This window comes from Zootermopsis nevadensis, unplaced genomic scaffold (genome assembly GCF_977971745.1).
Source record: "Zootermopsis nevadensis isolate Lab colony 2312 unplaced genomic scaffold, Znev_1.0 Znev_ptg000017l, whole genome shotgun sequence".
NCBI classification, from domain to species: Eukaryota; Metazoa; Arthropoda; class Insecta; order Blattodea; family Termopsidae; genus Zootermopsis; species Zootermopsis nevadensis.
This window is the reverse complement of record NW_028259149.1, coordinates 12,878,272-12,902,925: the sequence shown is the minus strand read 5'-3', so window position 1 is coordinate 12,902,925 and position 24,654 is coordinate 12,878,272. Positions and strand designations below refer to the sequence as shown.

Sequence of the window (24,654 nt, the reverse complement as noted above, 5' to 3'; positions counted from 1 at the left end):
ATAGAAACAATATTAACACAGAGCAAAACATGAAGAAATATAAATAAAAACAAATAATCCACCTAGGGAACACTAATATAATTGTAAAACTTTAAAAAATATAAAAAGACAGATAACGAAGCTAGATCATTTCCCTTGTTGAGAACGTTCGCTCAAGGGAGACAATGTTTATGCTAAATACGTCCAAAGATTTACATACGTCATTAGCAACGATGACGCACTGCTCACACTAAAAGTAGAAAATTCTCTTATTTGCCTCGCCGGCACACGTAAACCAACAGTGTCCATAATGGAATGGCAATTTAGTTTGCCCTTAAATACATTAATAAGAAATAACGCATCGAGATGTCGTCGTCTGGAATAAAGTGTAATGAAGTATAACTGGAGAGTTAAGCGTCAAAGTAAAGTATCAGCTAAAAGTTAGATCTCAAAACAAAATTACCAACTGAATCTTTTGCCGATTGTTACTGTGTTCATACCACCGCGAAATTCATCTAGAATTTTTATTTTCTCATCTGGCCTTAAGCTTTTTCCTTCCCTGATCACTTTTTCATTAACGTTTTGATATCAGAATACTGTCCAAGGGCATTTATCGTGAAGAGTAAAGACGGTCACAGCGTAAACGAAACTGAAACCGCGGGTTACATGCAGTTAGAGAGTACGAAGATTGGGCGAAAGACTCAGAAGGAATAAATCTCGAGATAACCGTTGAGCTGATTATTTACACTCTTACATGTGCTGAATAAAACAAACCAAGTTGGTTATACAACAAATACACACGCAGAGGCTAAAATACCTTTAGCTTTAAACATCTGTGATGTTTTTCGTATGATATTACGGCATGTTTGACAAACCGCGTACAAACGAGTTTTCCGAGTTCGAAAGAAAAATTGTTTATTTTCACACGTATAATCGAATTCGCGTTGAACAAACCCGCGTAGGAGGAAGGCTTATTTAAATTTAAATTTAAATTTAATTTAATTTAAATTTAAGTAATTTAAATTTACTGTGACACAAAATATGTGATATAACAGGAAAAACATCCCGCTAACATCAGTTACTTCCCATGTAAGAATCGATTCAATTGAAACGACTCAGCTTACGAGCCAGTAGCCAATGGAAGAGTCCCTTCACGTCGGGCTTATTGTTTTTATGAGTGCTGTAATTTGTAGGCCTGCTCTTATCCAGATGTTATTAGCATGATCTAATCAAGGAGATGAAATGGGCGGGACATGTAGTGCGTTTCGAGGATCCGAGTAATACGCTGTACATAATGTTGGTTTGAAAGCCTGAGGATAGGAGACCGCTGGAATAGCACGGGCGTAATGGGAAGATAATATTAAAGAGGATATAAAGAAATAGAGTGATGAAGTGTGGACAGGAATCATCTGGCACGATAGTAGGGACCAGTGTCAGGTCTGTGTGAGCACGGTAATTAACATTCGAGTTTAATAAAAGTCGGGGTGTTTGCCTGCTAGCTGAGCGTCCGTCATCTTCTCTAGGTTTAATTTGCGTCTTTCAACAGTGGAGGCGTCTGAATGTGTGTACATTCACCGTTACTCCAGAGAACATTAAGGATTTGTTAAAAATAAAGAAAATGACGTACAGAAGATAATTCGGAAAATGTACAGGTGTAGATGGAATTTTTCCTGTGTTAATGATTTGATTGATGCGAAACAGATCGTCGGGATTTTTTTGTTGCAATACGGGATCAAGATATTTAAAACATTACAGGCTTCTGTTCTTTTGCTTTTATAGCCGTAGCTGAAGACGATGTTCCTTTGCACAAATTGACGTAGGAGATATGGGTCGAAATAACTTTGACTCGGTGCTGTGTTTGGCGCCTTGTAAATCAGGAAAGTCCGAAAACAAGAGCGCCTTTTAGTTTATAGCTCTTCAGACTTGCCGTCTATTCGTGCAAGGATGCCATTTTCTTATACGCGCTTGTTTGGGGATGAGGTTTCTCCATTATTCCTATGCTTAAGGCGACATAATCCTAGAAGATTACTAAACGATAAGAGAAGAATATTCAGTTTAAGACTTGGGAACAACAGTGAGCTAACTCACAAATCTGGAAATTCTAGAATGACGAAAAGCATGTAAACTCATGATTGTCTATTATTTTTATATAGAGGTGAGGTAAGTCACATGTGATTTGATATAATTAAATTTGCATCTTTCAAAATCTTGCTTAGTGGAATAAGATCAACCGCTTTTAACTTTTCAGTCTTTTTCTGTTTTACAAAAGTATGTTGCAACCCTTCGCCCCTCCCTGGTCTTCAAATTAAGACTTAGAGGGAAAGAAAAGGGATGACTTAAGGCCGAAACATCGCTTATTGGCCGAACGTCGTGTACAGAAGAAGTAAATATTCACTGGAATTATTATGGGTTTTATGGAATTTATTTTACAGAAACGACATTACCATATCGCATTCATTTTATGTACGTACTGTAAAGAACTCGTAATAAAACAGAGGAATGCACGTCTGGGGATCGTACTGACCTGCCGTTCTAGAAGAGCTCGATAAATCTTACGGGCTTACACTGACGTCAGCGGAATTCGTTGCTGGTCACGTCACAGCGGGATGGGAGCAGTTCGTGAGTATGAAACCTCGGCTTTCGTGTGCTCGGATTGTTTTTGTTTATCCGAATGAGACGAAGTAGGTTTTTTAAATTTTCAGTATTAAATTGCTTCTCTCTGTTTCAATTTACTTTTTCAATCTTCTTTCGCCATTTGGGACAAGCGATATTTGTCACTAGTGTCTACAATAAAACAACGAAGAGATTCATAATCTGTACTCAGTACCAAATATTATAAGAGGAATTATGTAAAGAAGGATGAGATGGGCTGTGCATGAAGCATGCATGGGAGAAATGAGAAGTCTACACAAAATTTTGGCTGAAAAACAAGAAAAGAAGGACCGTTTGGTAGATCTGGGCGAAGAAATTCGTACTATTTTAAGGGATACCATAATTTGTACTCGTCACCGAATATTATTAGAATAATAAAATAAAGAACTTGAGATTGGAATGGCATGTAACACGAATGAAAGTTATGAGAAATTTGTAGTAGAAAGTTTTGGTTGGAAAGCCTGAACGGAAGTTACCATTCGGAAGAGACAGGCGTCGAAAGGAGGGTAATATTAAAATAAATCTTAATGAAACAGGGTGGGAGTTTGTGCATTGAATTCACCTGGCTTGGGATAAGGCCCGGTTTTGGGCTCTTATGAGCACGGCAACAAACATTCCGGTTTCATAAAAGGCGAGCCATTTCTTGAATAACTAATCGGTCTATTTCCTTCTTAAAATAAGACCGTGCCCGATGGAGTTCATTATCAGCAATGGACGAAAATCCCGCCAACCTCTTGTTCCGCTTAAAAATTTCTTGCGCACACGCAGAACCCTCTGCAGTTGGTTCCTGCTCAGATCTGCCCCCCCCCCCCCCTTCTCGGCTCCGTCCTACTGTAGCGCATCATGGAAGTCGGGGTGAACGAACCAACTGGAACCAACATTGGGGGACAGAGCTGATATTTTGCTTAAGTTTCTACGATGTATGTTTCTGAAGTTGGTAGACTGCTTCATTGTTCGATTGTGAGGTTAGGTAGTTCGTTATCTGGGAAGCTGGTTGTTAATTTGGCTCCTTGATTTACTACGAGTAGAATAGTTTGGAGGTTTTTTGGTGAGTTATTTGCTTGAGAGTCAGTTACTGCGAACTGATCGATTTGGTAGTAGACTGATCATTGCTTGATCGTAAGGTCATTTCGTTAATTTGCAAACTGAATGGTTGGTATACTGTTTATTAAATATGCTGGGTCTAAAACTGGTTAAGTAAGGAAGTTCTGGAGAAAGTTAAACATCGAAAAGGTTTAGTGTACAAATTTTACACACTGCTTAATAGTGTTTGGGCCATAAAGTTGAGATAAGCGAGGTGTTAAGCTTGCGTGTATGTAGAAACTAGAAATTCACGATCTAATTAACAAAGTAATTCGGAAGCGAATGTATCTCAAGTTAAAGATACAGAGTTTAGAAATGTGAGGAATGTGTATAATAGATTATGTGCAGTGTTATATTGTAATTTTGAATAATGTGGAAACATGAAATTTAACAAATCGGTGTTTTTTTCGCCATATAAGTCTTAACAAGAAGTTATGAACTTTAAGCATGGTCCCTACAAAGAATCTGTCATATTTATCGACTTGTGGGCGGGAAAGGCGCCGACAAACATTTGTGCCTTGAACACGAGGCCCAAGCCTCAGAACGCACGGCCACTGTGACCGGCTCCGAAATGCCTTCACGTGCCACGAAAGTGCCTACCCCTGATGAAGGCAGACGAAGGACGAAGGATTGTAATAATACATCCGAGTAGTGTGTTTTCGAACGTGCAGTTGTTTGTCACACCCATGGAATCGAATTGAGGTGCACGTGCGTGCTGCAGCCAGGGCGTGGCCCACATATTCCAAAACTAATATAGGAATTACTTTAAGTTTCTCTTCTAATTACTGCCTCTCCCAGTTCATGACCTTGCCTGGGTGTCTGATCTTTGTCTTGAGACAGCTTTATTCAGATTTTGGAAGAGACATTCGTTTTCTGCACTGTGGATCTAGCATTCAGAATAGATTGTGTTGTGTCATGGGATATCTCCAAAGTCACTACACATAGAAAGCCAGAAATTTCATTTTGGTTCTCTTACTCTGCGTAATGTGTTTCACAGTTCTTCGACAAGTAGCGAAGACGGATGTCTAGGCCCTTTCTCCAGAGGTAAAGCAAGTTGGGCGTGAGGCTGACCAGACATTTTCATCTAGTGACAGAATTCGTATTTTTGTTATGTACAAAGCACAGATTATGAAGCTCCATTACTCTTACTGCTTTCATCCTCATGTCTCCTGGGTACCCTCTGTGCTTTGTTCACAGACACCCCCATTCCATACTCTGTCTTCGGTCTGATATCAAATTAACCTGTAAACAGAAAGACAATTATTTCCCAGTATCTTAGTACCACGCGGCGAAGGGATCCCCTCAGAGCAAGCAAGCTGGCTCAGATGGTAAAGCCTCTGACTCAAATTGTGGAAGTGCCCGGTTGGAATGGTGCCCCGGAATGGAATCGAAACCCGATCGACTATCCAATGGCCAGTATCTGACGTATCCTTGCTGTCTTCTTCCTACTATAATATATTGTTGTTAGTACTAGACGAAATTTTGAACTGAAGGAAATTTTGCTACCCAAGTCGGGAGTAAAACTTCGATTGGCCGAACCTGCCGGGTGACCTTCGGAGGGCAAGGACTCGTCGGCAGTGTCTGATTGTATTTATAGAGCGAGGCTGTTTATTATTAACAAAGGCTAGCGGTCTTCTTCTTATACGAAACCATGGTTGTTGAGAGGGAGGGTATTTCTGTGAGAGCTTCTGATAATTACCCGCAAAATTCCATTGAATCTTACGGGCCGAGTCGATTGGTGCTACATCTTAGTGACGTAGAACTACTTTTTATTATTTTATTGCTTATTAATTTATACTCTGAATTCACTGGTTTGCCCTCTGTCTTCTGTGTTCTAGTCCTTCTCTACATCCTTGTTAAGACAAATGGTAGGATTCATTCCTTCATTCCGTAGAAGCAAAGATGTTCGATCAGACCGTTTGAAACTCTTTACCATCAGAGGACAAGTCAGAAGAAAGGCGGGAGTCGGACTCTTGATTCCCGTGTTTGTACTAAGACCGAGTAGCCAGCTGTCGGCTTTTCCGCCATAAACTTTTTTCTTTGATTTTCTAAGGTTCTCATTTTGTGAACAACTGGTTTGTACCGTTGTGAGTTGCTAGTGCTACACTTTAAAAGTTGACCTTTACTGCTTTGTTCGTTTATACACGTTTCACTTAATTCAGTAGTCTACCGGTTTGTCACTGAGGAATAATAGCGAAATTGTAAAATGTGATTGAAGTTTTCACGAAAGGAAACGCACGGATGGTAATTTGTGTTGATGTTTGCAGAATTTTTTTCTAAGTTCCTTTGAAACGCACTTCGTAATCTTAGCTTCTGAATAACATTTGATGTAACAGGAAATGTTAAACGCACTTGTCAGAAACAGAGGCGGAATTGAGTAACCGGAAATGTATATGAATGTTTATTAATATAGGTCTACATACACGCCTGAAACCCACGGAAGGCTGCTGTTGGTAACAGAAATAAATTATTGGAAGTTTATGTCTAAATACCAGAATAATTAATATTATATTGTGTATTTAACAATATCTTCTGACATGCGTAATTTCAGAAGTAATTCTGAATTTGAACAGAACACAAGGCATAATCCGAAAGGGTAGTTGATTATGATGATGATAAAAAAGATAGACTTCTTTCTACTGCACTCAGGGGTATTTTATTTAGTAATCATGAGTTTCAAATCGCGTTTTTCACCCCTCATTGGTCTTAGGCGTGAATAAGCATTGGTGTGCTTGTTTCTGATACTGGCGGCAGATGGAAAATGTAGGCTAATATGACGTTTTAGGTAGAAAATCGAAATGACAGAGGCCGCTTTGAAAACATGAGCGTAGGCGGGAGAACAAAATTTAAATTGATCTGAAGGAAGTATGGTTTGAGTATGTTGATTGGATTTGTGTGAATACGATAACGGACCTTCGGGTTCTGTAGAACGTCAATAATTTCTTCACTCCGTAGGGTACGTCCTTCTTGAGAAGATAGTAGGCGCTCAAAATTCCCTACATTTTATGAATACATGAAGTTTGCAACAGCGCTCTATCGTTCCCTGTCCTGAGGCAGACGAACCCAGTTCACAATATCCTGCATTGTAAATCACTTTTAATATATTAGTTCTTGCAAGTGGTGTCTTCAGGTTCTCATATCAAAATCTCACATTCGTTTCCATTTTTTTTTACACGTGTGTTGAATGTCGTTCCATCTCATACTCCTACATCTCACAGTATATATTTGGTTCACAGTGCAAATTATGAGTCGCCGTTACGAATTTTTCCCCAGTTTTCTGCCACTTTATCTCTTTTCGACTCAAATATCTACTTCTGTTCTCAGACATCTCAATATATACCCTATCTTTCGTGTAAGAGACAAGAAAACAAAGAAGCCTGTAGTGTGTATATTTGTATCTTTATCTTTTAGATAACAGATAACAGGAAGAGAAACGATTCTGAACTGTATGGTTGTATTCGTCGAATTTAATCTACACTTAATTTCTTTGTGAATAACATTTATTATTTGTTACGTCGTTTTCAAATATTTGAGCTGTGTCACATTTCCATGGCTTTATTAGGTGTCTTTATATTAGAATTTTTGGTTATCGTTAGGTTGGCAGTCGTCTACGCAACAAGTTTTATTATTATAGTCTCAGTGTAGGCGCCACGGTGGTCTAGCGGTTAGAACGCTGGCCTTGTAATCCTGGGGTCTCGGTTCGATTCCCGGCGGTGCCCGAATTTATAACTTGTGTTGGGCAAGGCCGTGGTCTAGGCAACACGGAGTTTTCCTCCGGGGGCTTCCCCGGTTTCTCCGTGGCATCCCAACAATTACTCCATTCACACACAGAAGAAGGCAATGGCAAACCACTTCTGGATCATCTGCCAAGAACGTATATGAACAGGTCCCAGTCCGAGAAAAGGATGGAAGGATCCTGTTCATATGGACCTGTCGTCAGACAGAACACTAAATAAAAAATATAAAGTCTCAGTGTTTATTAAATACCACTAAATGTTTCAGCTTTCACAGCCCATCTTCATGTGGTTCTCTCTAAGTGATCATGAATACTAAATTGTTCATGTATTTGAGTCAGATAACGTTCACATGGATCCTTAAAATTTAAGAATTTTTTTAACTTCAGTCTAGTGATAAGATATGAACGTTTCTTTGCGTTTACTTCTGTGCAGTTTTCCTTCTTGGGTCTAATAGAGGTGACTTCTGTGTTTTTGTTCACAGCATTCACGTTTTCGCCCATTAAATTAACGTCTTCAACGTAGACCAGAAGCTGATGTGTCCCTTTAAATTCCAGTCCGTCTTTTTCTCGGACTTTCCTGTCTGCGTATTCCAAAGCAAAGGTGGAAAACATTCGTGTAAAGAATTTCCTTATTTGAGACTGTTTATAGCAGTTCGACAGTTGATGTATTACGTTGAAAACCACGCGGGTCATCGTTCCAAAGAACCCATAGTGCTTATTTGCGATGAGGTGTTGGATCACAGACCAACCCCCAAGCTGAACGCCGTCCCTTACACCCTGCTGGCGTTGAGAGAAACGTCTCAAAAGTCTGCAATCCGAGACTCGAGATCCCCTCCGTCCTGATGAGCACAAGGACTAATTATTACGCTGATGTCTCCCTATTTTGTGTGTACTGCACATATTTAGTTAAATAATATTCTTTTACTCGTTCTCTCTCGTTAGACTATCCAAATATCTCTACTATAAAAATTTGTGGTTTGTCGTCGTCATCAAACAATGCTACGTTATATTTGTTTACTCGACATTGTTGTGGAACACAACAATGCCGAGTTTAGTGCCTTACTCAAGATTTTAAAACGCAACCAAAGTCAAGTGTTTTAACCATCCATTCGGGGGGTTTAGTTTAGTGTCTTACTCAAGATTTTAAAACGCAACCAAAGTCAAGTGTTTTAACCATCCATTCGGGGGGTTTAGTTTAGTGTCCTACTCAAGATTTTAAAACGCAACCAAAGTCAAGTGTTTTAACCATCCATTCGGGGGGTTTAGTTTAGTGTCTTACTCAAGATTTTAAAACGCAACCAACCCCCCCGAAGGGGTTGGTTGCTTTTTAAAAACTTGACCTACCCCTCCGAGGAGCTCCGAAAGGAGCGTTCTGCCGTAGTTGTTTAAATTTTTGAAACAATGCAAGTCTAAGGACTTTGTTTTAGTTAGTCTGTTACACGTTGTTGCTGCTATTAGCTAGATTTGTGATTTCGCACCAGTAAATGTTAGGAATTCTAGTCAAAATCTTCGCCGTTTATTAATTAGTTCTTTCAGTGCATAAACCGAGAATATAACGTCGTGTCCATCCCTTTGTCAACCACTCGCCCGCATGTTTTACCTTCTGAACAATTTTATCGAGGTCTCTATTAAATAATGTATGGGAGAAACCCATTACTGGTACGAGAATTTATATCTGAATCATTTCAGTCCCTTAGAAACCCACCATTGCACGACGCACAAATCGAAGTCTTTCGAGATTTTCTAATAATGGCGCACTGTTCCAAAAGAACACTGTAAGATACATAACACCTGGCTTATTCCGCCAGCGAAAGAGATCGTAAATTTGTGTAATTGTACAACTGCATGTGGAGTGCCATACAAAGTGAGTTTATTCTCGTGTTAACGATGTAGAAGTCTCGAGATAAACGAGTAAGCAGTCGCGAATGATGAGCTATATCTTCAAATATGCCGTGGTCACATTCTTCTGAACTCGTCCATCATTTTCAGCGTAGTGAAATAAAAAATGAATACATACGAGCGAGACCAAGAACGAATACTTCCTTGGCTGTGTACAAAGAAGGAAGAAGAGAAATTTTCTTTCTATTGTGGACGTAGTTAGCAACACTGCGATACCATGTGTTATTCTTCTGCAGTGCTCGTCAGAATGTCGTGATGAAGACAGATAACCGCGACTGGTACCAAGCTATCCTCCCGGGGCTTGAACCCGACGTAGTACTCTATTGTATTGATCCAAGAGTTGGAACTCCGGAAAGAAATTATACACCCCTTTACCCCTCATTTATGTGTTGTGAGGGGGAGGAATACAGTAATTCGAGTTTTCGCCGCTTGGGCGCTGCGTATACACAAGCTGGCAACATTGGACATCGTAGAGCCAGTCTGCAGCATGGCTGTAGCAGACCCTGGTGGCCGATCGCCCGGGCCAGCGAGTAGAGTGTGGTAGAGCTCGGGCGGTTGCAGATAGTTAACAATATGCAACAGTGTGGTATTTGCTCGGTACTTGCCGATCTGTTTAGAAGAATCATGTGTATCGGTGGTAGTCGGAGAGGAAGTGGGGACTCTTACTACCAGGAACTCGACGAAGATGAAGTAAGTGTCTTTATCTGTGTGTGCCCCATACTCAATAGACGCGACTGTGAATAAGTCCAACATAACCAAATTACTTCCACTATTTAATTTATCGATATATTGTCTGTTTCGATAATTTAATTAGCAACATTGTTGTGATTTGTTTGTGTATATTAGCTAGAGTACCTTATTTTATTCGTGGTTTTGAAAATAAAATCGTTTTGTCGTCAGCATGAAGGGAACGTCGTTGTGCATAATTGTTGCTCTGTTATTTGTTGAATGCATTTGAACTTGTAATAGAAAATGTATCTATGACTGAGAATGTTATCATTTTGATGTCCACCATTTTTGTGATTGCAACAAAGGAAACAAGTACTCAACTATTGCAATATGTCGTTTTGCGGAAGTACAAATTTTACAAAAAACGGGTCATAAATCAGTGAAGAATGGAAATTAAATCGAAGAGAGCGTTAGATCTGATATGGTTATTGTTGACCATATTAAAAAAAAGCTGTATCACACATTTCAGCCGCGATGCAGACGTTAAGTGAGTGCCTGTTTTCTACTGTATTAGTTAATACAGTGCAAGTAAATAGAGCTCAGGATAGCTTTTATCAAAATCTGTACCACCAGAATTCTTTCAGGTGGAACTGTGAGTCACTGAAAATAATTAATTAATTTCCAAGCTCTGGGTGTAAAGTATCTTGATACCGGAAGACGCAAATTGTGTCTGTTAAGAAGTGAACACCGCGTTCCATCTGTGTGCATTATTGATGTAACTACGCTGCGTTAGCTGAGCCAGCGCCTGTCGTTGATAACTCGGTCGTAAACAGTAACACGTGGTTGAGGGAAGCAGAGGAAGGGCTTGTTGTAGATTCGTATATTGCGCCGACTACGTGAAGAGAAAAGTATAAACGGTTGAAGCCACAAGCGTGCCTACGGAAGTAGGTCGTTTTCACATTATAAATACACGTTTGTGGTTATTGTACTCTGGCAAATGCAGTAGGCTTGTTCCGCCCATGTGGAGATGTGTGGGCGAATTACTATGGCGGACGCGTGCGTGTGTATGGGCAGACTGGGAAATCATTAAATATGCAGGATTACTCTTAATTGCCTGTTTTTAAACACTGTAGTTGTTGCTAGCTTAATCATCTTTACGTTTCTGGGCGGCCAGGCCACTTTACCTCAGTGATTTATATATTCCAGTGCGTTTCTTTGTGTTCTGTTCTTCTCGGTTCCAGTTAGAAGCCATTCTTTATGGTCTATACAGATTTCTGATAATATTTTAAACATTTAATTTGATTCTAACGTCTGTGTTTTTTTTATTATATAGTCCTGTAATAGGTTGTTTCTAGTAAAGGTCGAAGAAACTTGATTTGTGCTCTCTCAGTATTTCGGTGCCCCATTGTTCATTACCCAGGAGTCACTACCGCAATTAAAAGTCGCATTTGCTGTGATGTTATGTATTTAATTACCGGTAGTTGCAAATTCACAGGAATCCCAAATTCCACAAACTGACTCACTAACCTATTTATAGTTTAATTGGTATACTGATTTTTGTGTTTTAATTATTATGGCGATACAGTGAGAGAACATGATAGCACGATATGTTTAAAATTCACTCGAAGCTCGAGAAGCTGATGTTCAGTGCCGAGTATTGAGTAGTGAATCAGAAGATTGTATCGTGGCGTCGGGTATGAAGATGGCTGTCTTCTGGGTTGTTGCGCCGTGTAGTCTGGTCGATGTTAACCAACGTTTCAGAGGTCATACTGCCTCCATCATCAGGGCGATGAGTATGAAGATTTCTGTCTTCTGGGTTGTTGCGCCGTGTAGTCTGGTCGATGTTAACCAACGTTTCAGAGGTCATACTGCCTCCATCATCAGGGCGATGAGTATGAAGATTTCTGTCTTCTGGGTTGTTGCGCCGTGTAGTCTGGTCGATGTTAACCAACGTTTCAGAGGTCATACTGCCTCCATCATCAGGGCGATGAGTATGAAGATTTCTGGGTTGTTGCGCCGTGTAGTCTGGTAGAAGTTTACCAACGTTTTAGAGGTCCTTGCTGCCTGCGGCTGAAGAACCCAGAAGTCAGCGATCTTTAGTCAGAATATTCATTACCGTGTTCGAAGGAGCCCTGTATATGGTTCTGTCCTGGTCGCATGAATCCAGTTCAAGCTTTTAATTCAACATTCATATTAAGGCTGTCCACTTCTCTACGCCTAGGTCTTCAAATCGGTCTATTCACTTAAGATTTTCCTACTAAAATTTTGTGTGCTACACGCGTCGGAACTTGAAAACTGCCCACTCCAGCGGAGAGATAATTTAAGTAGGCCTATGGTTCTGATACCTTTGTGTTATTGTCACGGCGTGGCGACAGTGTTGATAATGTGTAATGTTACAAAGTTTAAGCTTTTTATCGCAACGAAGTGGATAATGGCCGAATACCATGGATTGGGTATCGGCTCTTCGCAATGCCTCTTCTTGTTCCGGACACTACAGAATGACGCGGATAAACTTTTATACCATGAGTAGGATTCGAACCCGACCATTGCTGTTTGTTTTAATCATAAATAACTCTGGAGCAAAGTCCTTGTTGAGAAACTAATGGTCGATCAGCTGTTTAAAAAATCGCCGCCGTTATGGAAGCTGAATGTTGAATGCCGTGTTCGCAAGAGCTCGCCACTGTCAATAGACTCTCCTCAGCGGAAAGAATCGAATTCACACCCTTATATCCTATTTATTTAACGTTAATTTTAATAGACCTGTTGGCCGATGTGTAGATTTTCCAAGTGGTCTCTTATTGTCTTGAAGTCTTACAAAAAAGTTCTTCATTTTTTTTATCTTTCCCATGTGTGTTATAAGCCTCTCTCATCTCATTTGAAGTTTTTGTGCGTGTTCTATTCAAAGTGTGTGAGATTAACACCCGTCCCTTTACTAGTTGGCACTGGTCCAACAGGTTTCGATGCAACTTTGGTGTAAGGAAATGTCGGTTGGAGCTTCACACTGAATATTTTCTTGCGAGTAAATTTATTTTTCTGTATTGGCCTGGTGTATTCCCTGTCTCTTAATAAATCTCAAATCGGAGGACCGTAGCCTGGAAAATGGCCGTCGTCTGGGATGTAGCGCCGTGCAATCCGGTTTAAGTTCTCTTGAATGGATATACTCATTCTCTTTGTCTAGGATGTATAAGTAATAATGAATGTACGAACCACTGAGGGATTGGAGTTCACGAGTCACACATTTGGAAAGTCAACCGGAGTAAACAGTTCAATTTTAAGTCGTCACATCATCTAGCAGCCACGTGTTGACTCGTTCCAGCCTTCTGGTTTAAATAAGAAGTAAAATTTTCCCTGTGTTCAAGCACAGCAGCGTATATGAGACGTGTAGGTAAAATCTTGGTATAGTACGGAGGTGATTGGCCAGCTGCATGCTCCGACCGCTCTATCCCAAGGAAGGAGCCTGGTTGGCTGTTGGACAGGTGATACCTGCCCTTTGTCGAAACGGATTTATTAAGAAGCCAGTCTGTGTTGGATTCCACGCCTCTGCACTTTGAGATTCTTGGACTTATTAAGGTGTTAATTACTCTTTAGTCTGAGTGGGCTAAATACGTGGAAAATAATGTGAACTTAAGATGATATAGTTGCGTCATATTGTGAAATTTAATTAATTATTCGGTTTTTGTCCGTCTAATCACAATTCATATATAAAATTTACAATTAAGATAATTAAAATATCATGTTGTGTTCCTCATGGAACAATCCAATTGTAAATCTATTGTTCGATGAGGAACACAAAATGATATTTTATTTATCTTAATTGTAAATTTTATATATGAATTGTGATTAGACGGACAAAAACCGAATAATTAATGTGAACTTAACAAAGGGGGTTCTTGCGCACGAATGAATTCGTTTAGATAGAAGTGTTGAATGTGTTTAATAATAGAAGAGATCTTGAAAGTCTTTGTCATGTCACTGCCTGATAAGACGTGGCTGCCGATATTGTTAACCTACTTTATTTATTTCGTCATTTACTTGAAGGGTTTTCTACATTTTAAGACCTGGGATCACATTAACCCTCTCGTATCGACTCGCCCTTAGTCCGGCGAATTGTAAGGGTCTTTTTATTAATTCCTTTTTGAAGAAATGCTACTAACGTAATATCGCAGACAGGTGCATATAGTAAACAGCAATTCTAAACAAATTTATTGATTTTTGTTTACATAAAATTAACTTGTAATTTAGCCCAAACGCTAATAATGTCATCTTAATATTGGGATACTCGGAACGACCCGTTCTTCAAGTGCCTGAGCACTGCGGGTCCCAACTTTTCGTTGGTTTGATCTGTAGACATTGGGTAGGACTCCTTGGACGAGTGATCAGCCAGTCGCAAGGCCTCTACCTGTACACAGGACAGCACAACACAGAAAAAGACGGACAAACATCCATGGCTTGAGTGGGATTCGAACCCACGGTCCCAGCGACCAAGCGGCTCAAGGCCGACGCCTCAGACCGCGCGGCCACTGCGGACCCTGTGTCGTCTTAATAGGTGATAAAATTAACATTGATGTAAATGGGCCACGGTTTGAGAATCCCTGGCGTGTGGTGTCATCCTCCCCCACCAAGAAACTGTCAAACTTGTAAGTTCATTTCATTAAAACTTGAAATGAACGTCATGCATTGGGCGATATCCAGCCTTTATAAATTGTTATCCCTGTGATAAAAAATGCCGGCGTTAGGGCTTACTTGAACTTCTGAGGTGGGAGGGATGACAGTATGAAATCATGGCATTTTCGTTTTGCCATATTTGTGAAAAATGTGGAATGAATTTGAGACAGAAAGCTTTCCTTTCCACAACATTGTTAACATGGCAAAGAAACGTTTTTGTGGGCATTGACCATAAACTTTTAAGAAGCAGTTATTATTAGAAATTGGATTCCTGGCAGCTGTGCGAATCTTTGGGGCTGTGTTTGACCCTTTCTAGTTACGGTAATCTGTAATGGCAGAGGTTATGGACATTCATTCATTAATTCTGTAGCATATAAAGACAGGTTCGGAAATGTGTGCACAGCATAACAATTTTCAGTTTTTGGATGTTCCTTTTAAGTACCGTACGAAATTTCGATTTTGGCAGGATATTTGCTCCGTCAAAACACGTCCTTTTACCTTTCCGAAAGGCGCTAGTGACGTCAGAGTCGCGTGGGGTCATTGAACTTGGCGTGGGCTGGATATCAGGTGACTGGCTCACTGGTGATGACGTCATCGCGTAAGTTCTACCACGGTGAAATGTGAGGATGGGGATTCCCCAAGGCCACTTCCGAGCGCAGAAACGCATGTAGGTCTTCATGTAAAGTGTCGTCATCATAGTCAGCTGTAGAGGCGTTCGGGGCCCAGGGCCGTCCTTAACATTTTTACGAGAAAGGAATCTGTCGACAAAGCCTGTAGCCTGCAAAGTTGCCAAGGTGTATATTTAAAAGAGAGTATTCTTGTATCTTTTCGGGAATTCCATTAAAATTGATATACTCCTCACTTGTCCCGATCGCTGCAAAGAGCCTGCGGACATGTGTTGTAAATTGCCTCAAAATCTGTTGGATGAGGTCTCTACTTAAAATTCGTAATGTCTGGAGCAGTCCATGAAAGTGCTAAAGGTTATTACACACTCGATATTAAACATAAAGAGAGATGTGACATAAGATATCAGGGACAAAATACTACCGTCATGTTCTCATTCTAAATATTGTTTTAATTGTTCTCATGACGTCAAACACTGCACTGCCATCATATTGGACAGTTCGTGGAGTCACGTCGTCAGGCAGTACGACAGCTGTGATGTTAGGAAACTAGGAAGAAAAAACGTGAAGCTCCCAATTTTTGCAGGTGAATTAATTTTGCGTACAGTTTTCGGAACTAATCATGTTTGGTTTTCGATTGTTTTCAGATTATTGTTTATATGTTATAAACATCGTGAAAGTGTTTGAACAGCAAAACGCTAAAATTATTTTAACACGTCTTTCGGTGATTGTTGAAACAACACGCGTATTATCTGTTCTCAGTATTCATGGTAAGTCACAGTGAAACTCAACACTGACCCAAAATTATAAAACATTGTCTTGGCGCGTATCGGTATCAGCGGCGAATGAAAATTTAAACATTAGGGAGGACGAGCGTAACTGTTGCCATTACCGGTTGTGTGGAATTGTTTTTTTTAAATTGTAAATTGGGCGCATAACAGATACGTATGAGGAACCAATCACAAGCCTGTGATGAAACAACTTAGCTTCACAATGTGTTGTTGTCCCAGATCCGTAACAGGTAAATAAATACTTACCATATCTACAAATCTTTGTTTAGATCAGTTCCTTAACATTTACTCGGCGCGGAAGGATTCACTGGACACGGACAGTTGTTCTTGAGTTTGCAGATTTAACTTGGTCTTATTTTTCTGATTCATTTTTGTATTTTTATATTACATTTCTACTTCTTCGGCGCTTAAGGTCGCGCTGCGCACGAAATATTTCAGACATCGTAATGTCGATGCACGAGGCACACTCCTCTCTTAGGACGGCCTTGTCCGTTGTTGTTGCCCTGTTTTCTTTTTACCAAAACTGGAACGTGTTGACATATTTTAGTACAACTCCCCATTACCAGATTCGATTAAATTCCGTGTAGCGGTTCTCGAGTTTAAGTTACGTGCAACATATGGACAGACATAAAGTAAAGTTTGTCCCACTATACGCCATATAGGCGCTTGGGGTGAGAGGAGGTATAGCTCCTCTCTTCCTTGACCTCGGCACTGGATGGGGGGTGAGTGGTCAGCATCACGCCCCGGCCGGCTTTACCCCCGGGAAAGGACCCCGGTACCTATTGTAGAGGAGGCTGGGTGGGCCCCAGAGCCGGTCTGGACGCAGAGGCTAGAGGAAAAATCCTCTGCCCCCGTCGGGGATCGAACCCCTGTCTTCCAGCCCGTAGCTAGTCACTATACTGACTGAGCTATCCCGGCTCATATGGACAGACATATACTGTGAAAATAATAGGCTCATATATGTAGGTTTTCGTTGCGAACGTGACTGAAACAGCTCATAAATTTTTGGTTGTATTATGGAATTTTCATTGTAATATGCCGACTCATTGGTAGCTGGGCTGGGTGGAACAAGTAATTATTTTGAATGTGGTTTAAATGTGTAAATACACAGAAAGAATTCCCTCATTTTCAGTTCTCCGAAGGTTCATCTCAGCAGCCCGCAGCCGGCCCCTATCGTAAACCACATTAATCCAATCCGCAAACCCAGTGATTTTTTATTATTCATCCCGATATTTGCCTATAAATATTGGAGCAACCATATTAGGTGAAATGTTCAAGAAGTTTTAATTCTTTTCTCCTATTTTTTATGGTGTGAAAATCAACCAAGAAGAATTTAAGATTGTGATTTTGTCATCTGTCCGATTTGAATCTTGGTCTAATCAATTGTAGAAGCTCGTAATTAGACAAGCAATAGGATTCCTTGGATGGAAGATGAGATCATCTGAATGAAGGCTTCTTCTACTTTCACAGGACGGCACAAATTAAATGTAGTTATCTGTGCCGCGAGCGGGATTTAGAACGGCGAGTTGTCGGTCCAAGACCTTGGTGTGCTCCAGTGAGTTGAGGACGCTCCAGTAGCTGTGGCAACTGTGGTAGCAACGATCATACACGCGTCCGTGAACTGTTTATAGTAATCTCGTAGGATTGGATGGTTGTGCTGAAGGTTTCGCTGTATAGGTCGCGCGAGTAGTGGTGGCACCTAAATTCGCGATGTGTAAGCTGAGAGAGGGGAGTTCAGTAGTAGTGGGAGTCGCACAGCCTCAGCTGCGGTAACGCACCGAACTAAACACAGCTAGAGCTACAAACCAACTGAAGCTGACACTCCTCTAGTGCAGTTGTATTCAACCTTTTTTGTCCGCGTACCCCCAGACATAATTTCTCTTCAACTTTGTACCCCCAAAGTTGTTGGTATATAATTCAAGTTATACGTAGTATATAATCTACATCTAAAACAAATTAAATAAATTACATTACTGATTATTCAGTGTTTATCATAAAATAATATTTTTTTTTAAATTTCACGTACCCCCTACGATGTCTTCGCGTACCCCAGGTTGGAAACCACTGCTCTAGTGCGTGCTTCGGGCGGGTCCGTCACATACGACCAAAATCAGTCCTTTGCGCAAGTGCCAGCACTTCTCGCTTGGCCTCTACCACAGCAAGCAACAAGTGGTGCCATCTATCCGCGACGTCGCTGTTGCTTACCTTCACTCCAGCGCGATGCCTCGGTTTCTGAAGTTCAAAATTGTCATTTTCCTTTCTTTTCATTAAATATTATTTTAGTTTTATTTCTTATTTATTTATTTTTCTCACTATTCCGTTAAAATAGTCTCCATATTATTCCTTGGATTATTTTATATTCTGACAGAAATATCCCTTCGCAGATAAATTGAAGGAATTGCAGTGTAGAACAAAATTACACAAAGAGAAAGTATAGGCAAAGAAGCGGAGGAATTTGCGTCAATTTCTTCTTTTTCCACTCCGTTTCCATATCAAAAACAGTACATGTTTTATAGATAAGTTAACATTCCTTATAGCGTTTTAGTCACGTGACCTAAGAGATTTAACTTTAATGCAGATTTTTTTTATATAGAATTCACTGCATTGTGATAGGCGTTGCATTTTTGGAGAATGTTGCTTTCAAATTGTGTTATAATCCTCAAACTATGGTGAAAAGTATTTTGAAAGTATGTAACCCAAAAGTTTCTTTCCTCAAGAACATTTGTATACTGTGTACTGTCACAATTTGAATAACGGATGGGTTAGACACAGAATTTTGGTACCATAACCACTTTTAAAACAGCTACTTAGAAGGCTGAAAAGTTGCAGAGTACAATATCGAAAGGGAACTGAGGAAAATGGGAGGTGGATAAAACAGACACAACTTATTTTGGTATTAGTCCTGTTGGTTTAGAACCTTTTCTTAATATTTTATTTCAGGAGAGTTAGTTACAAAATGATCGATGCAAAACTTTGAGGTTATGTCGGCGAAATTTCAGGTATTACTATAGCTGAATGTACGTATAGTATGTATCATTAAATTCAATAATTAATTTATGATCTCCATTAGTCTCGGCATTCACATGAAAACAGTGTTCATTCGTTAGTCCCGGAACTTCTGTCAGTGTGTTATTTATTATTGCCGTAACATTAATCACACATTAACAATTAACTGACTGCCTTGACACTTCTGTGCTGCCTACTTCAAAGCAGTAATTTCCCCTTGAGGTCGTGTAGATTGTCTAAGGTCAAGAACAGAGAAGACTAGATTTTTACAATTAACCTAAACCCATCTCAAGGCTATCCTCAGAGTTTAAAACAGGAAGCAATTGTTAATTATGTTAAACTTAAAACAGGAGTTAACTTCCAAGAAAAATAGGAAGAATTTACGCATAAGCCCGCTTGTTTCATCTGGCAAATTATCGCATGAAATCTGATGAAATTTTATATTTGTAGTCTGCACTCAAAGTTTTGGGACAGATTTAATTTTGGTTCGTATTCGCCCCCTATAGCCGCTGCTTACGTGAAGCTTGAATGTAACTTAATAAAAAGTGGAAGAGAGCTCGTAGTACAATGTGAAACCAATCCAACTAAAAATATCACACTGTACAGAGTTTGAAAATATTTTTCATTGTATTTCTCTAATGATTTATCATGCACTTTGTGCACGTGACTCAATTTAAGTCTCTTTATCATATGTTCTTCATTTTAAAGCATTTTTCGTCATGGTATATATTTATCGAAATAAAAGGGGGCATAATTATTCTCTCAGTACGGTGCTAAATCATCATTTTTATTTGTATCACTAACAATTATTTGTTTTAATCCGTCTGATCACAATATTTAAAATTTCTTATAATTAAGATAATAAAATATCATTCATGTTCCATATCGATTGATCGATTTACATTTCGGAACATTTACACAACATGTTTCGGTTTTTATAAAACCATCATCAGGTGTAAAATATATCTAAGAACTTAAAACTCAATTATGATTTCTGTAGTTTTTTGGTGATGTTTTATTACGTTTGTTTTTCCATTTTTGGGCGAAGGTGTTGTTTTTCTTAAATGTTATTAGATGTACATATCGGCCAAAGATGTAGGAGTGAGTGTCCCGATATGCCCAGAAGTACTAGTGTCTTCGAATAGGTGTGGGTGACTATGAATTGTAATGTCTGAATAGTTTGGTGTACTTGTAATAAATTAACAAAAAGACCAGCGAGGGATTTAAAATTGCAGAACACACATTTAGGAACATTTTGTGCCCGTCTGCAATCTGAAGACGTAAAGATTAAAATTTTGTGGTTACAGAGTTAAATGCATTGAGGGTATTTCAGAACAAAATGCTATGAGGTGTTTTGTTCCAAGAATGAGAAAGTAACAGGAGAATCGATAAAATTACATAATAAGGAGCATCGTAATTTTTTTTCTGTTACACATTATTACCGCCACGGTGGTCTAGCGGTTAGAACGCTGGCCTTGTAATCCTGGGGTCTCGGGTTCGATTCCCGGCGGTGCCCGAATTTATAACTTGTGTTGGGCAAGGCCGTGGTCTAGGCAACACGGAGTTAGTTTAAATGCCCATCAAAGTACACCACTGCCACAAATAACTTAAAACACATGCAGTAAATTAATATTTCGTAAGAGTGCACAATACAACTTTGGGTTAACAACTGAAATACATTAATATATTCATGCACGCCAATCTGTCTACAAGTTTAAATAAATTCGATAAACGTCAAACGACCTTCCGGAGCATACCCTCGACAACTAAATTGCATTCATCAGCCAGAGAAACTGACGTCAGAGTTCACAACATTTTCTGCATAACATGAAATGCATCTAGTAGTTAATGAAATACCGTTGCAGTGGGCACAAAACTATTCATAGCAATTGAAATACATTCGGTAAACAACGAACGTACAGAAGATTTCACAACATACTGACCATAACACTGGAATATATTCCGTAGTTAATGACAGTGCCGTTAGAATGCATAAGAAATGAAAACAATTGAAATGCATGGAATATTTTACGATGCAGCCGTCAGAATGCAGAATTACGGAGTCCGTGCAGTAACTTAATGCTATAAACTTCTTGTATCTTCTCGCCTGTCCTAATACCCGGATAAATAATTTTCTTTGTTGTTTACGTGAGCAAGATTTCTGTTGTTAGTTGTGTAGTTTGCCTGTGTTGAAACACACAATGCATGACATTCTTGAAATTGTCTGTAGGATCACAATGTTTACCTAATTATCGAGGTACTGTCAAGATGAATGCGGTGTATTTCTCGAGGTACTCTCGCTCAGAAGAAATCCGTTATTTTTCTGTTCGGGTAGTGTCAATAGGAATGCTGCGTCTGATCTTCTGGCTGTCCTACCACAGACTCAGCTCAGACACTAACTAGATGGCTTACAGAACCCGAAGGTTCATCACCGAATTAACCAAAGCCCTCCACCAGACCCTGTTCTGGGCCACCAAAATCCAGTCTCCTTCAACTCCCATCTCCCATAGATCCCGCCTGAGATTATCCTCCCATCTACGTCTAGGTCTCCCCAGCGGTCTCTTCCCTTCAGGCTTCCCGACCAATACCCAGTGCACACCATAATTTCATTCACATATGGAGTTAATCTCGCCAGAAGAATGTTCGATAGAATTTTGTATGACGTTGATAGCAGAGAAATTCCTCGGTAATTACCACACTCAGTCTTGTCCCCCTTCTTATGAATAGGAATAATTATGGATTCCTTCCATTCTTGTGGCATGTCTTCCTTATCCCAAATTAACTGAATAAGCTTATGGATCTTCATATGCAATCTTTTGCCACCTGATTTAATTAATTATTCTGGCTTAGACACACTAATGTAATAAATAATAGCCGATTTGTTTGGGCGCACAATCATGCCGGGCTCTGTATTTGTTGTGTTTATTGATCGTGGAGGTCACTTGGCTATTGCCCTGTATCAGGAACCCGCTGAGTTTTTTGGTGTACAACACCTGACGAAGCAGCAACACCAGAGCTTTAAATATGACGTGATTGCGCACCATCCATTCACCTTGCTGCTGGCTCTTTGCCAGCTTCCGCGTCACGTGATCACCTACGTCAGTGTGGGGCGGGGTTCTCGACTTCCATAAACCTCACAGCAAATCGGTAATTGTACGGCCACAGTAATGACGTCATAGAAAGGTGTCGTAGCAAAAAGCTGGGACTCCAGCTCATCACTGACATTCCATAGGCACGTACATAAAGACAATGAGAGCGTGGAGTACACCTGACAAATAGGAGAAATGCATACAGAATTTTAGTCTGATAATATGGAACGAAGAGACCACTTATGACAATCAGACTATACAGGTGAGTCAGAAGTATGTTTACAAACTTTGTGTGCGTGTTCCTGGATCAAAAATAAGAAAAGATGCCTTTATTGCAAAGTGTAAAGACTGTGATGTTTCTTTATAACAGATGCTCAAAGGTTGTTCCTCCATTCTCCACACATGCACGAGCACGACGTACACAAGACTGGCGAATTCGTTCGAACACACCAGGGTTTCCTCGAATCATCTGGCATGCATTCTACACACGTTCCCATAGGTCGTCTTCATTGTTTATGGGTTTTTCATAAACGACGGACTTCAAGTGACCCCACAGATAAAAGTCCAATGCAGTCAGGTCCGGTGACCTTGGTGGCCATGATACTGGGCCACCACGCCCAATCCATCGCTGAGGGTACTGTTCATTGAGATGATATCTGACGCGATGGGAGAAGTGTGCTGGGGCTCTGTCGTGCATAAACCACATTTGTCTTCTTGTATTCAGTGGTACATCTTCAAGGAGACGTGGCAAGTGTCTTACTAAGAATCACCGACATGAAGGTCCTCTTAGACGCGTGGACCAGTAAGCATGTCGCCAACAATTCCTGCCCAAACATTAATTGAAAATCTTTGCTGGAAGCTGGATTCACTTTGATATGAAGTCAATTCATTGAAACTTATTTTTGGCTATTATTTCGAAAATGAAACATTTGCGACCCCATGTTCACAGGAACATTATTTCTTTATTTTCGATCCTGGAACACGCACACGAAGTTTGTAAACATACTTCTGACTCACCCTGTATAAGCGGATAATATCAAACCGGAGAATGGTCTTTTGGGCCATGATGCCCTGGTTACCAGCGTTTCGCCTCCGTGTTAAGGGTGAAAATCTTAATATTAAAATGTGTTATAGAAATACGATGTGAGAGTGTGTGGACCAATGGCGGAATTTTTTGAACACGATATTGAGCGCTCAGAGGACGGAGCTGAGTCTGTCTGGGATTGTAGTTGCCTTGTCGGTCCGACTGCGGACAGCCGCGTGACCTCGATTGAAGATATGTTTATCAACTTGTGAAAGCGCTTGGAGTCTTCGTTTTCTCCATGCCTAAAACTCTCCTCGCATACTGATTTAAGCAGGATGAGTCAATGAAGAGAAACTTCACAATGAAGTAAAGTAGGTTACTGGCTCATTCGGTGTTGTAAATTTTTTACGTGAACAACGTGCCAGTTTAATCTAATTTGAAATTAACATTATTTTGTCTACGTATTGGATTTCGAAGTGGTTTGTGTAGGAAAATGCATCACCATTTGTACAGATATCCGCCATTGGACCCGTTCACATTCTGACATCCTGTGTCCCTAACAAAATCTGTATTTATAGGGTTATTACCCTTCCACATTGGTCCTAGTCTAGCTACCCGGCTAACATTTTGATGCTATCTGGTTAGCGGCACAATTACTAATAGTCCCTAGATCTACTCGCCATGAAATATTGTACAAATGCTCCTATTAGCTTTGCCATGCCCATTCGCTCGCATGATTTTTAATTTGATAACCACAGACTGGATTTTCATGAAATTAGGTATCATTGAGTTTTGCTAAATTTGTATGTCTATTTCAAATTTTATTCAAATCAGACAGTGACGCAGTTCCCATGAAGATCTACGTGGGTTTCTGCCCACGTGCCGAGCGTAACTCACTAAACATTTATCGGACCGAAAAATGTTTCGAAGTGAAGTTTTAGAGGAAAATTCAGCACACATTTTATGCTCGGTAAACGTTCTCCCCGTGCTTGACGGGTTTTGAGCTAATTAACCAAAATAATCTGTGTGGCGTAGCCTGTCATGTTATAAATAGCGTAAAACAGACAGGACGGGCAAACAGGACTCTACAAAACCAATTCCTCTCAAAATTAGTATGAGTCTCAAGTTATGAGATGGGAGTGAGTAATGAGCTTCACGCCTCGGCTGTTTTAATCCTGTAACCCATTGGTTACGGAATTGGGTGGGCCACAGCTGATCTGAACATTTTCTAATTAAAAGTCTAGAAGCAATAACACACCTATAGCGCCTGAATTATTACGTTACGGATACATTTTGTAACTTGTTATATTTAATTCACTGAAATGTGTGCCGCACCGGAAGGGGGGGGGGGTTGTAGGTGTGAATTGCATGCAGAATTTTAGTCGGAAAAGGGAAGAAACCATTTCGAACACCTACGCGTAGTTTATTATTTATTTAG

General features: G+C 40.1%; 1 protein-coding gene across 6 annotated transcripts in view; it reads left to right on the top strand.

The window, feature by feature from the left end:
* Positions 1 to 24,654, top strand: part of LOC110835253 (uncharacterized) — an 85,905-nt gene that overhangs the window by 16,572 nt on the left and 44,679 nt on the right. Inside the window, exon 1 of one of the 6 annotated variants that reach the window (XM_022075305.2) lies at positions 9,807 to 10,039. The exons of the other annotated variants lie outside the window; for them this stretch is intronic. Within the exon in view, the coding sequence (XP_021930997.2) occupies positions 9,923 to 10,039 (117 nt within the window). The 5' untranslated portion in view covers positions 9,807 to 9,922. Of the gene's footprint in view, positions 1 to 9,806; positions 10,040 to 24,654 lie in introns of those variants that run through there. 6 annotated transcript variants of the gene reach the window in all.